Raw genomic sequence first — 14,995 nt, 5'->3', positions numbered from 1 at the left:
CCGCTGTCAGCCCTGCAGTGAAAGGGGCGAGGGCGGCGGAACACCCCTTCACCCCCCGCCCGGCCCCGCCCGGCCCCGCCCGCCGCGGGCGCATGCGCAGAGGCGGCGCAGGCCCTCGGCGGGCCCCGCCCCCGCGGCGGAGCGCACTGCGCAGGCGCCGCCGCCCCGCCCCCTCCCCTCCCCCCCAGCGCCTGCCTGGACCCTCCAAGCCGTTGGGGGCGCTCTTCTGCCCGCGCCCTGAGGTGGCCGCGCCGCTGCCTGAGCCGGATCCGGCCGGGCCCGCCCGGCGGCGGCGCGACGCTGGCGGCGGCAGCGGGGCGCAGGCGCGCGGCGGGCAGCCCCGGCCGGCCAAGGCCCCCGGTCCTCCCCCTCCTGCGCGGCCGCGGCGCTCGCTCCGCTTCGCCTCGCCTGGGCCGCGCTCGGCTGGCGGCGGCCCGAGATGTCGACGAAGAATTTCCGCGTGAGCGACGGGGACTGGATCTGCCCGGACAAGAAGTGAGGAGGGGCCCGGGCGTCCCCAGGGGCCGGGGCGGCCGCCGTCTGCGCGGAGCGGGGCGGGGCGGGGCGGCTCGGGAGGACCGGGCCGAGCCGAACCGGGCCGAACCGGGCCGAACCGAACCGGGCCGAACCGAACCGAACCGGGCCGGGCGGCGGTTCGCCTTCCCCTACGCGATTTCACGGCTCCCGGCCCAGCTCGTGGCGTGTCCCGCCCCTCAGGTGTAGGCACGGCCTAAGAAACTTCACGCTCTCCTTTGGGACGAGTTTGGTTCAAAGGCAGAAGCCCTTTTCCTTACGTTTAGGGGGTCTGTGTGTTTTCCAGAAGCTAGTTAGTAGTTCCTTTATTCTTTTCTCTCTGTTAAACAAGCAAACTCTTCTTCATTGGCATATATTTTTGTTTTCAGGTGTGGAAACGTCAATTTTGCCAGAAGAACTAGCTGTAACAGATGTGGCAGAGGTGACTGTTTTAAATTATGTTTCTTCCTCTCCTCATCCGGTTCTGTTTTCCCAAACAGAATATTAAATCTAAGGAGAATGCGTGAAAAGTGTATTTTTTTTTCTTTTCCAGAAAAAACAACAGAAGCCAAAATGATGAAAGCTGGAGGGACTGAAATAGGAAAGACGCTTGCTGAAAAGAGTCGGGGTCTCTTCAGTGCTAATGACTGGCAGTGTAAAACGTATGCCCTTTTAAAAAAATACAGTGTTCTTTTGGACTGGCACAACTCATCTGTAAGAGGATGTTTAGGATTGTCAACATAAATTTATTCATGCTGACTAGAAGAGAGCAACCAAAATCTCTAGTTATGCCGTTAGTAATGTGCTTTACCGTAAGAATAGGATTAGTTTTTGTTTGGTGGACAGCAGTTATTTAGCTGATTGGGAAGAGATAAAAAGTGAAGACTGGAAAGATAAAAGTTTCTCTCTGATAAGCCAAGACACTTCTCAGTGCATACATGGGAGTAACACCTTCATTGCGGTAATCTTATGTTTATGATTATTTTTACTATTCTTTTAAATATTTATAGAATAAAACTTATCACCTAGCTAAATTCTCTGATGTTTATCCAAGCCACCAGTTATGAGTATTAAGATCTAAATTAGAAAAAATACTATCTTTTAATTAAATACTTTAATTTTTTGAAAGGAGCTTTCAATTTTTTTGGAGCAATTTTAAGGATTTCAGTTTTTGCTAATCGGCTAAGCTCTCTGAGCAGTGAAACTTGGCTTTTTTTTTTCTCTGACTTGCCATTGCTGCAACCAAACAAAATGTCAACTCAATACAACGATGTGGCAGTAGTAAGCAAAAGCCTTGCACTTTCAGCTGCGGCAGATTGTAATGACATTCGTGAGGGCTACGTGCTTCCATCCATTTGGCAGTCTTGAAATATGCAATTAGCTTCCTCTCTAAAAGAGAGGGAGCATGACACATCCTGTGTACGTGAGCCAGGTAACAGGGATGACCCACAGTTGGCCTTTTGTCACAGCTTAGCTTTGTGCAGTGTGGTGGTTTTCCGCCAGCAGCGGTCTGCAGCGTGAGACAAACAGTTTTCCTGGACAGCACCGTGGTACCTTCGACTCAGAAGGAACCTGCTTGGTGGCACGCGTCAGGGTTGTTGTGTGTATTGAAGTTCATGGCTAAACTGTGTCTCGTGGGCCGCTGCCTCTCCTATTTGGCGTCGGACAGCATCCTGAAGATCAGTTTTTTGGGACAGAAAAAGTATAATTGGTATTTTAGGACACTGGGAGGTAGAAGTGCAGTAACAGAATGGTGTAACTAGGTGCGCATCAGCAGACGACAGTGCCTGCTCAAAAGCATCGTTTCCGTATTAACCTGTTCATTAATTCCTCTGAACTGTGAATGCCATTAGTGAAGAGTAACCAGGAATTCATCTTTCAGTAAATGTTAGACCGAGGTGCTCTGTCTTACACAATAGCTCCATGAGAGCTTGATGTGAGCACTGCTGCTGAAACATGCTGTTTGTTTTTTCTGGTCATAGGAGGAAAAGTAAGTTCCAGCCTGAATCAGGTCCACAGTCCAATTTGTCAGACAGACATCTGTAGCAGTGTGGAGGTCAGGGTTTGACGAGAAGGGGGGAAAAAACAACAGGCAAAAGAGGGAACATAGCATTAATGGGAAGAGGTAGCAGCTATCTCCAAGTGGGTGGTTTTTTGGGGGGGCGCTCCCCTTTTTCTAAAACAGCAGCAGTTCACTGGACTGGATCATTTCAGATCTAGCTTTTTTATTCGTTGTGGCAATGGAATTGCTTCCCCCCTCTTTTCCCTTCTCTCTCTCACCTTCTGGAAAGGAGATCTGGTAACAGTAGAGGTGCACCTTATCCTTTATGGATAAGATTGTTGCTGGTGACTACTTTGCCTTCGTGGAGTTCATAGCCATTTCAGAATCTGTTTTTATTAAGTGTCTCTTCACTATTAACTTCAGGTAAAATATAACTTCAGTTATACTTTAACACATGTCGCTCAGTCTTCCATTTGTGTGTTAATTTTACTTCTTTTTCCTTGATTTTTCCAGTGTGGTCCCATTCCTGTCATCTCTGTGCTTGCAGAATACGCACAGACCTTTTGCAGTACTTTGTGTCTACGGGATTGTTAGAATTAAGTGTTAGAAGTAATTGTTATGCGTTCGTGACTGCAAATCACTGCTAATGTTGGCAAATACATTTTTATGATTTTTCTGAGCTGTGACCTCAACACTCAAACCTTTTAATTTGAAACAAAATGCTTTTTCTTTATGTTTTGTTCTTTTTCCCCTTTGAAGATGTGGTAATGTGAACTGGGCCAGAAGATCAGAATGTAATATGTGTAATACTCCTAAGTATGCTAAACTGGAGGAAAGGACAGGTAAGATGTGTATGATTTTAAAATACTCAATTACTGTAAGAAACTTCTTTTTATAAATCACAATATAACTTAATTAAAGGAATCTGTTTTCATAGCAGGGCTAGCAAAGCTGAATAATCTTTCATATGTAAATAAATTTGTAAGTTCTTAGACATTATTACTTTAGTAGCATCTAAAGTGGTTTCATCTGGAAGGTCAAAGAACATTCAGCGTAAACCGCCTCTGTGCCTAATTTTGTGACTAGGAGGTTTAAAGGAGTAATGCAGTACTTCTTTAAATTCCTAGACCTGTGATATAGGTAGTGCCCATCTACAGAGGAATCAACAGTCAGAAGAACAGTGTTAGAAGCCTGTACAGATTAGACTGAGTTTCTTCATGAGGCTTATGGTTTGGTCATACTTTGATGCATTTGAAGTTCCTTCTGCATTAACAGTGAAGCTCAGGAACAACTACAGTGGAGGACAGACTTAAAATGGGATCGTAACTGTTTTTATACTGTTACCACCGAAAATGGGATTAGTCAGTGAATTTAATGCTTAGAGCATATGCACTAATGCATAAAAAACAGAGTAATGGAGAAGAGCACACAGCTTCTTCCTCAAAAGAAAAAAAGCTTGTTTCTTAATTTCTTTGAAGTTCTGGTGTCCTTCAGAGCAAACTTGTGGTCACGTTTGGGATGCGTAGTATGTTGCACACACATGCTGTGCGTTAAAGTTAGCTGAAATTCAGAAGAGCAAGTTAGAGTTCTCTACTTGCATTATGAAAAGGAGTAGAAAGAAAGCCCACATTTCCCCAAATGCATACTGGGTTTCTGTTCTAAGGGTCTGGAGCTCTTTGGGGGGGAGGGAGGGGGGGTGCATTCCCCTACTCCCCTTCTGTGCCTTCCTGCCTGGTAGAAGGGAACAGCTCCCAGTGTTCAGGGCTATGGAGGGCAATAGTTTTGTGATTTTGCTTTTTTCATAGTTTTACAGAAAAGACCTCTTTTTGAAAGCTTAGCTCTTTGTGCTGCAAGTGACTACTCCAGCAATCACCCTATTTTGTGCCATGGTATTTATCTGTACTAGTTTTATGTGAAAATATCAGTTATGACTTCAAGACAAGGAACAGGTGGCAAGAACTTTATTTTAGAATTGACTTTTGGAAATGGTCCCATCACTATAGAAGGAGGACTCTCTTAATTTCTGTGTTTACATACAAACACACAAATTGATATGGCCAGTGAACGAATGCCTTTCGTAGATGGCTTTGGAACGCATTGATGAGAGGGAGGCGATGTTACTTCGTTTTTGTTACTAGCCACCAAATAAAATACATTTTTAATTAAATTTCATGATTTTACGTTTGAGTTCTGTGTGACTTAAATTGTGAATCAAAAACTGTTTTAAGCAAAAACATATTCCAGGTGACATGTCTACCCTTTCATTCTTTTTTCCTCCCTTTGAGTTCATCACGCAAACCATAATTAACCAATAGGTGAAACTAATGTTGATTTTTATTTTAGTCTAGACTGTATCTTTTTTTAACTATCTAAATGGGGATGAGAGAGATGTCCCGAAAAGTAAGTTTCCATTTCTTGATTCTTAAGGCAAACCTTGGCACGAGTGCAATTTAATGCAGCTACAGGAGGTTTTTTATTCCTGTTGCTCCCTGAGGATCTATGTTCAGCTTTATACCACAGAGGAATAACCGCAATGTGGGAGCGGGCTGGCATGCCCAGAAGCTACGCGGGAGGCAGCACACACGCGGGACCTGGCTGTGGCAGAGATGCTTTGGTGGCAGCAGCTGCGGGAGTAGTCAGCAAGCGCTGCCTTCACCTTGCTTTTCATTCACCACTGTCCTGAGTGTTTGCTGCTGGCCACTGTCAGAGACAGGATGTTGGCAGCGAGGACAGTAGCCTTGGTCTAGCCCGGTGGAGACGTTCTTGGGTGGGTTCATCTACCCCACGGGCAAGATCGTCAGGCGTTGCAGTCCCAGCACAGCTCTTCTGTGAACCTGGTTGCTCAGCAAATAATCTGACCCCCCCACCTCAGTCCTTTGAATTCCATTGTGGTCTGTGTCATTTATGCGATTTAATCCATTTTCTCAATTAGGTTCCTGAGGAACTATTTTTAATAAACATGTGTGGGAACAGCTCGCGCTCCTCTTGAGATCATGTTACGTTCTTATGGCATGTATATTTATCCACTGAAGGCTTCCAGAGACTCTGAAAGCTTATTCTAAAGTTTGTGCTTAATGTAGCTGAATTCGGTGCAGCCCAAGAGATTGTCTTATTTTACCACTTTTTAAAGGATATGGAGGAGGATTTAATGAACGAGAGAATGTTGAATATATAGAACGTGAAGAATCAGATGGGGAGTATGATGAGGTAAGATTAGGTACACGTATTACTTTGGAGAGACACGTATTGTGTGATTTGTGTTTAGGGTACATATGTTTGCATTTGGTTTCCTGTTGGGGAAAAGTATCTTGTGATGCATCTCTGTGTCAAATGCTCAAGGGCAAAACAGTTTGGAAATTGAAAGTGAATGCAGCTATGTTTTTGTGGGGGTAAAAGCCAAGAATCAGTTCAAATTAAACTGGTACAAGCTGCATTCGTTAAACTGTTTGAGGAATTGGGTTCAGGGCATTGCATGTTTTCAGCGAGATGTTCAGCGTTGTTTTATAAAAAGATATCAGATAGACGCAAATGTGTAATACAGTTTTGTTACATTTAGATTCCCATTAATCTGTGTAGGTACTAGTTTAGTTCTAAAATAAGTATCTGTTTAAAAGTCTCTTGTTGCTCATTGATGTTTCATGTTACTTCTCTTCCCCTTTGAGTTATACCTTTTTTAAAATTGATTTTACTATATATTTTCTCATAGAAGTCTTATCAAAAAGTACACTTGGAAATGAGTTTTGATAAATGATATTCTAATGGAATAAAATTTCTCAGTTTGGTCGCAAAAAGAAAAAGTATAGAGGGAAGCCGGTTGGTCCTGCATCTATCTTGAAGGAAGTAGAAGATAAAGAATCTGAAGGGGAAGATGAGGAGGATGAGGATGAAGATCTTTCCAAATATAAATTGGATGAGGTACTGTGTGTTGTTTTGTTTTTGCTAGCACCTGTTTTTAACAGTTACTATAGTGTAGTTTCATAGTAGTAGCTCAAGTTTGGGCAGTGTTCTCAGCTGCCCGTACAGCAGTGTGGAGGAATAGCTAAGAGGATAATGGTACCTGGTGCTTCTGGAAAGTGTGTGCATCTGAACTCTGTAGCATGAGAAGTTAAAAGCTTACGTGGGATCTGAATCCAGCCTGTTGACATCGTTAATGGGAGCCTTTCTGTATGGTTAACCTATAGATGGCAGCATTCTTGAACTTTATTCACAGTCTTTTAAAATCACGGACTTCATTTTTAGTTATAAAACTGAAATTTTTCAGAGTTTTTTCATCTTTTTTGAAGTGCCTTGTATCTGCATGTTTCAGGATGAGGATGAAGATGATGCTGACCTTTCAAAATATAATCTTGATGCTAGTGAAGAAGAGGACACTAATAAGAAAAAGAAATCCAATAGACGCAGTCGTTCTAAGTCTCGATCTTCCCACTCACGATCTTCATCACGCTCATCCTCCCATTCAAGCTCAAGGTCTAGGTCCAGGTAAACGGGTACAGGTCAAGGGTAACGCCAGGCAAAATGTCAGTATCTAACTTCTTTATTTACTTTTTTTTTTTTCTTGATTACCTTACAGTTTTAGTTTAATAATGATAACAATTTTATGTACAGAATTTACACAGGTAGATAAGGTTCTGTCCTGGCCTCCTGGGATCCTCAATAGGAAGGCTTCATATGTCTTGCTGCTTGTTTTAGTAAATTAAGTTGATGTTTCAATTGAATGCTTGAAATAAGTTTAAAAAAATAAAAACTATTGCTTTCAAACTTATTTTTAGGCTTGTTGGCCCTATGTCATTAAATGGATGCACTTTTTGAGTAATACTGAATAGAGCTGTTGAATGGAGAAGCAGGAGAATTGTCAAAGTGGGAGGAAGCAGCAGAAGAGGGCAGTGATGCAGTGTGGACAGATTCAGTGAAAGGACTGAATGGAAATAAAGACAAGGAACTTGAACTTAATTTGATGGGAAGAGGCAAGACTTCAAGCACAGTGGCAGTACTGCCAGAATCACAGGAAAGGTTTATATTGGTCATGGGGCCACAAAAAAAATCCGATGGGTAGATTTAAGAGATCAGATGCTATTAAATTCAGTAATACATGAACAATTCAATATATGTTTCATAATCAAATTCTATAAAGCAAGTTGCAGCTCTCTAGCTGCCCCACAGCTCATATAAGGATGATATTAATTAATAGGTTTAACACTTCAAATTAGTACTAGCATATGGTGTTACACAGAAAGTTCACATACGTCAAGTTCAAGTTTCTTCTCATCTTCCTAGCTGTGTAACTGCACCTCTCTGCTCTAACCGCTCAGATCACTGCCCGGCTTCCTTCATACTAACCAGACGTCAGCTACTCTGTTTTGTGTTTTTCTCCCCGTTGCTATTATGCTTTTCTTCGTGCTGCCTCTTCTATAAGAAATGATGTTCTTGAGAATAGCTGTTGTCCGCCTCCCCGCTCCTTCGGATGCCTTCTTGAAACTAGCTAGTATTTGCCATGTGGTTTCAAGGAGCACTTTGAATATTGGTGACTAAGCTGATTGGCTGTCAGCAATTTTTACAAAGCGAGGTGTGCAAGAAGATACTGTCGCCTCTTTGGGGAAGTGGCTGTGCTGTCCTCTGTGTGGCCATTATGCAGCCAATATGGGCTGTAGTTGAGGGCCGTTCTTAGATTTAGGGGTGGGATGTTCAAAGATAATACAAGAACTTCATCTGACCATAACCTTGTTTATTCATTCACAAATCTTAACAGTGAAGCAAAAAGTTCTCTGATTTATCTGAAATTTATTAGGGAATCTTTGAACTCTTTGAAATGCCTCTAGTAACATAAATCATTGACAGTATCGGGTGTCTTTTATGACATATTTATGAGATACTTCTAACCTTTTTAAAAAGGTTTAAATATATTTTCTAGTTAGAAAGCATGTATTCATACTGCTTTTGTTTTGCAGAGTAAAATGAAAAGTACTTGGTAACAATATATACTGGGAGACTGAATGCATGTATATACTATTTTGCCCAAAAAGATTATTAGAATTTGATTGTAATGTCTACTTTTTACAATTGTTACTGAAAGTCCAGTACCGTTTTTATATATCTCTTATGGTTTGTGCCTTAAAGAAACACTATCGACATGAAAAATTAGAAAAGGATTCTATCTCTACTTACAAGTAGCGTTAGACCTGTCCATATTTTAGCCAAGAATTAAGTATTTAATTTTTTATAACGCCTTAATTTTTAGTGCAGAGGAAAATCTTTACGAAAACTTGAAACAGTTTACAAGATGTTTGAGAACTGACTTGGAGAAAATTTGAGCTAATCCTAATACTCTTAATCTGGTTTTCAAAGAAGCTGATGGTTTCCGATTAAGGCACAAATTAAAAGAAAAGGCATTGGTTTCAGGAAATAGTAAATGGCTATGCAGTTGCTTGATTCATTTTGCCAAATAACTGCAAACCTCTTCGATTTTTTTTGCGTTTTTTTAGGAAACAATAAAAACAGACTTTATATATTTTTGAATGCACCTTCTTCCTATGTTTCTGTTTTCAAGTGTAATGAGAAGTTGAAGGAATGGGGGAAATTGTCATTTGTTTAGTGAATCTAGGCCCAAATGTCTTTATGCGTAGGAAACTGTTGACTTTACTGCTGATGCTAGTAGTTATTCCGCTAAACGCAAGAAAAAGAAAAACAATACCATTTTTCAGAAATTACCAGGAATAAAGACTATTGTTTCAAACTCTTATTAGGCAAAATTCTGTATTTAGTTTCAGAGCAACCTTTGTGTATCCCAGAGCTGTTCAGATATTGGAAAAAAAATCTTCCCTGTTGTTTCAGGTCCCATTCAAGAAGTTCTTCCAGTTCCAGATCAAGATCTCGTTCCAGCTCCAGAGAACATTCTAGATCTCGGGGGTCGAAATCAAGGTGAATGAGGTAGCATTCTCTCCTTGCAGAGAGGAAAAAAGGGCAGAAGAACCAACCGCTTGTTTATTTCATCGTAAAATTATGCTGATCAAAAAACATTAACTCATTTTTATCTTGGAAGTCAGAATTCCTGGGGTCTCTGCACGAGATTGTTACCACTACTAATGTATTTCTTGAGAATGCGAGGTTTGATTTGAAGAGTTTAAGTCTGATCTAAAGCTAGACGAGTGGACTCCACAGATCTTCACTTTGAAGGAAGAAGAATCTGAATGCATGTTTACTTGCTTCAGTAATTTTTGCTCTGTTTTTACTGTTTCCACTTTGGCTATTTGATGTGGAAGAACATTAGAAAATACGCCATACTTCTGGTTTTATTGTGTTTAGTGAGAACATACTTAACTTCCACTAGATAGTGCTGCAGTTATCTGTATAAACGTGGGGAAAAAATGTTTGAAAGTGTTGGGACAGTTAATCATGTGGGACGTGCACAGGAGTTTGAGTTAGCTGATGTTTTCTGTATAGCAGTTGCTGAACTGTACAGGAAAGACTAACAAAACCGTATAAATTCCTTGAGGTGTCCTTACGCAGGCATCCTGGTGGCAGAACTTTTCTTTTGCAAAATGGAATGAAGATCCCGTTCCTTTCCCATGCACGTAGAGAACCTTAAACTGTAAAATAAGGAAAAGAAATTTAAGTTGTGAAAGAAAACCAACCAGAAATAGTGCTACCGCTCGTTGGTGGCAAAAGCATTCTGTGGATGATGAGGCGCGGATCAGTGCGAGGAGAGTCCATGCTTTCCGGAAGAGAAAATTGTGCATGTGCCCCCTCTAGATTCTGAAATGACTTGTCAGATGTCTTGGGTTATTTGCTTGTGCCACACGGCGTCCACCAAGGGTCCTCAGTGTATTAGCTTGTTTGAAATAGGAAAGTGCTTTATTATTTACAACAAGAACCCTGAAGATGTTTGACCAACAACATGCACTTGTGTTTTTCAAAATGTTTTGCCAGCTTACTGGAAAAAAGCACTGTTAAGTGCTTTTACATAATTGTGGAATTAGAGTTTAGGACTTTCTAGCTCTATTACCTTATTATTAAAACCTCCCAAAGCTATTTTTTTCCCTCAGATAACAAAAGTGATTTTTGAGTGCTGTAAGTGAAAGTGGTTCATCTGTTGTAAATGCCAAAATGACTGTATTTCAAAAGTGGGTTTTTTGCTTTTTGCTTTTTGCTTTGTTTGTTTGTTTTTACTATTTTGGTTTTGGAAAGTCTTACTACTTACCCAAATTTACTTTGATATTTGTAAATATATGTTCTGAGGGCTTTTCCAAGTCTAGTCAAGATAAAGACTACGTTTATGAGTAAAGTTCCAATGTGAAATATCCTTTAATTCAGAGTGAAACACTGTTAAATTAGTATTACATCTGTCATTCTCAAACCTTTGTGCTTTGTGAATTGGATTACTGAGGAAGATCCTTACATAGGCTGTGTCCTGCCCCAGTCTCCCATAGCTTGTTATCAGAATGCCTAATTATGGAGAATGCTGGAAAGGGGTTTCCAAACCATTGCTGGTCTGTATGTTGAGAAATACTATTTAGCAAAATTTATTAAGAGAGCTACCAAACCAGTAGAAGTCTTTTTTGGCAGTTAACTAAGGAGTAAGTATTAAAACATCCACAAACGTCTTTCAAAGAACACTGATGTAAATAGAGTAGCAGGTGTTAATGAAAATGTCTCTTTGTTCTTTATTTGTTCTTTCTGTATTATACCAGAATTAAATCTGATTTATTTCTTAATCAATAAAGATCCAGCTCCAGGTCCTACAGGGGGTCTTCAACCCCAAGAAAAAGATCTTACTCAAGCTCTCGTTCATCATCTTCCCCTGAGAGAAGCAGGAAGCGAAGTCGTTCTAGATCTTCTTCATCTGGTGATCACAAAAAAAGACGATCGAGATCACGGTCACCCGAAAGGTTTGGGTTTATGTAGAATAAGAATGGGTGTATTTAAATATGTGATTTTTTTTTTTTTTCTGAAGGACTGAGATTCACTAGGGAAAAAAAATTGAGCCTGATCAGTTATTCTGATATTAGAAGTAGTTGTCTCACTTTCCCTACTCTATTACTTCCTTTTAAAACCTCTGTAATCACTTTCTTTTTTTAATGAAACTTCCTCCTGTTAGGAGCATGTTCCGTAGAAAGACCTGGTCACTACTCTTGCAGCGTGTGAAAGCTTTAACATGTATATCATTGATTTATTGTCATAAGCAATATTGCACTTAGAAATTGTATTCTACTTTCACTATTAAATTTACTATACAATTTTAGTATTAAATTCACATTCATGAGCTTAAAGTGGTTTAAAATTACTCTTATAATAAGGCCCCTATTAAATATACTTGGCTTCCAGCTATTATAGGATACAGACTACTCAAGGTGGATGCTAAAATTAATTTCAACTTATGTCTTTGCATGCTTTCTCCATTTATATCTTACAGACGCCGCAGATCGTCATCTGGATCTTCCCATTCTGGTTCCCGTACAAGTTCTAAAAAGAAATAATGTATTAAAGCTCACATTTGGAAAAAAAAAAAAAAATCCAGTCAGTGCATGAGACATATTTTTAAGAAGTTGGTGTCTTACTTGGTCAGAAGTGCTGAATCTGCTAGTAGAGGTGCATGTCTGTCCTTGCTTTCTGGAAAACTGCAGCTTTGTTCATTCACAAAACAAAAAGTGAGGTAGCATTTTAAGCCATAAACTCCCCAGAGGGGGTGTGAAGTTTTATTGTTTGAGTAAGGGGGTTTTTTATTATTTTTAAAGACTCAGTTACTCTATTCCTGGCTCTCTTATGTATGAGCAGACATGGGTTGGATCTGTTGTTCTAATACGACTCTACTCTTCATGTGGCAATTCAAAAAATGTCTGAGGATATGGGAGGAACCCTTGAACTTTCAGCATCTAACTCCTGAGCTGCTTTAATGGGTACCTCTTATGGTACCTCTGAGCTGCTTTAACGGTACCTCTTATGGGACCAGAAAAGATTAGTGTAGCTGTAGGGCTAATACAACCCATAGGATTACAGTAGTAAGTTTTGAAGCTTAATTTTTTTTTTTTCCTGTGTTGAAGTAAAAATATAGCTGAATGCCCCCTTTTTTCTTTTTAGCCAGGTTTAGTGCAGAATAGCTGTTAAATATCCAGTCCATCATATGATTCTGTAGAGAGTGATTTAGACTTTGTTCCTTCAGTGTGAGGACTTTCAAGTCGTGGGGCACTAGCCTCTCTATTGCTCAGATCTCAAAGCTGCCAGTGCCCCTCACTGTATTTGTTGCTGTCAGCCAAGCGTACTTGCTACAGTGAGGTACTGGGTACAGTTTTTTCACATGCATGGATTCTGGATTTTGTGACCCTTCCTTATAAAGGGATCGCTTAGGAACTGTTCTTGAGGTGGAGAAATATGGAACTAGCTTCTTGGAATCAAGTGAAATTTCTGCAGGCCATCTGTAAAATTAATTTTAGGCTGACCAAAATTTTCAAGGTTTCTGAATTTTCTTTAAAAACGAAAAATAAACTGTAGAAAGTTCTGACATCTTAAATGTGTTTTTCAATCATTCTTGTTCCTCAAACATGTATAATTTATGGCTTAAAATGCTTTATGGACTTAATTTTAATAGCAATATCACAATAAAACTTGGTCACTCTTGAGCTCCGTTTGGTTAAGAAAGGTTTAAGTATCTTCAGTGCCATCACAAGGTAAGTATGTTAAGGAAAACTCTTATTTTAAAGCAAGCAAAGAGCAATATATCTGCAGTTACTTCAGTAGTAAAATTTCCAAACCCTTATTTGATAGCTGCTTTCGTAAAATGAACTGCACAAAACAAACGGAGCAAAATTTCCTTCTGCTTTTTTTTGTTTTGTTGTTTTGTGGGTTTTTTTTTTTTTATTTTAGAAACAAACTTCTTTGGACTGGTATATAAGCAAAGTGGTTTTGGTGAAGAAATATTTTGATAATCTTGCAGAAAAACACCCTGCAATTTCTTTAGTATTTTCTTTTATATCTATTTTCCTTGCTAAGTATGTGTAGATTGCACAAGAACAGGTTAGTCTTGTAACTGTGCCTCTGACTTCTTTAAAGTCCACCTACTAAATTGTAAAAATCAGACCTAATAGATGCTATGTTGTTACCTTTTGTTTTTTTTCCTTGTGCTTTGTAATAGAATTGTTGCTGTACTTAACAGATGGAAGTTTTTAAATTTAGCAAATGGTAGGCTACAGACAAGGGAAAATTATGGTTTCATTTGGCTTAGATGAAATGTAAGACAAAATGATTCTGTAGACGAGTGTAAATAAAACCTGTGAGTCAATGGTGCAGTGAGTGCTTTCTCTTAGAAACATAAGCAAATCTTTCTTAATAACCTATACTAACAGTTAGATGTTTTTTTTTGTCCTCTGTTACTGCAGTGCAAGACTGGCTGTATGTCCAATAACCTGGCTGTATGTATCACAAATTTTCAAATTGTTTCAGTTCCTTAAGTATTGAAAATATTTTGCGATTTAAACAGCAGCATGTTTCATATGAGCTTTCTTAAAATTTCAGGTTATTCCCTTCTGTATATATTCCATATCTGCTTTTCAGAAAGTTTTTAAAGGAAGCAATATCAAACCTTTTATTTTTTCATTATTAGATTTCTAAATAAAAAGGCAGAGCAACTGTGATATATCCTTGCATGCCTGTTACAAACCACACAATACCTATTTTTAGTTACTGAATCAGCAAATAAATGGAGTGTCAGATTGGAGCACAGTCCACCGCTGATAAAACACAAAGATAAATTAAGATTAGGTAGTATAAAGGTGTTCAGGTGTTTGTGGTTTTTCTGGGGTGTTTTTTGGAGGGGGAGACGGGAGCGGGGAGGAACGACACTCACCTCTAGCAGCCTAGGACACGTTTTAAATTTCACCTTGGGAAATATTTCCCTTTAGGGAAAAATAAATTGATGCCTATAGAATTAAACAGGTATTTCTGAGCAGCTACATCAAAATCTGTGAAATCTATATGGCCGAGAAGGAAGAGTTTTGATTAGGTTAAGTTTAGCTTATGTGCTTTCCAATGAAAAATTAAACACTTTCATGAATTATAATGTTGTTTTGTGTAAACTTTCTTCTTGTAGTAGCTGAAAACTAGAAAGTGAGTCGAAATTAAAACAGACTAGCCTTTAATTTTATTCAACTTGGCAATAAAATAAAATCCATTGCTGAAAAACAACTCTTCTATTCTTTTAGTAATTCAAGTTCGGTATTTAATTATTAATAAAAAGCTTCGAAATGTAGAAGGCAGTGTGTCTTAAAATTAAGATTCCTTAATTTCCACACCAGGGGACTAACACTTGTGCGCTTTTGTCGACTATAAGTAACTATGATGAATCACCTGAGATTAAATAGTTGCTGTGTTAGGTCTCATTTCTCAATAACCCTCAAACTTCTTACTTAAAATGAAATATTGCAAGTTGGTTACTATGCCTTGTAAATTTTTAACATTTTCATCCTTGTTTAGTGCATTAAGCATTTGATCGTT

General features: G+C 39.5%; 1 protein-coding gene across 1 annotated transcript; it reads left to right on the top strand.

The window, feature by feature from the left end:
• The first annotated feature begins 305 nt into the window (after positions 1-305).
• ZRANB2 (zinc finger RANBP2-type containing 2) lies at positions 306-13,784 on the top strand. The gene is made up of 10 exons (XM_068953523.1): positions 306-495; positions 903-955; positions 1,067-1,175; positions 3,275-3,357; positions 5,646-5,722; positions 6,293-6,430; positions 6,822-6,994; positions 9,344-9,430; positions 11,233-11,397; positions 11,922-13,784. The coding sequence occupies exons 1-10, from the start codon at positions 440-442 to the stop codon at positions 11,983-11,985; spliced, it is 1,005 nt and encodes a 334-aa protein (XP_068809624.1). The 5' UTR covers positions 306-439; the 3' UTR covers positions 11,986-13,784.
• The last annotated feature ends 1,211 nt before the right edge of the window (positions 13,785-14,995 follow it).

The sequence above is a fragment of the Struthio camelus genome, chromosome 8 (genome assembly GCF_040807025.1).
Source record: "Struthio camelus isolate bStrCam1 chromosome 8, bStrCam1.hap1, whole genome shotgun sequence".
Lineage (NCBI taxonomy): Eukaryota > Metazoa > Chordata > Aves > Struthioniformes > Struthionidae > Struthio > Struthio camelus.
The sequence above is the reverse complement of the archived record's forward strand: the minus strand, read 5'-3'. Positions and strand labels throughout refer to the sequence as shown.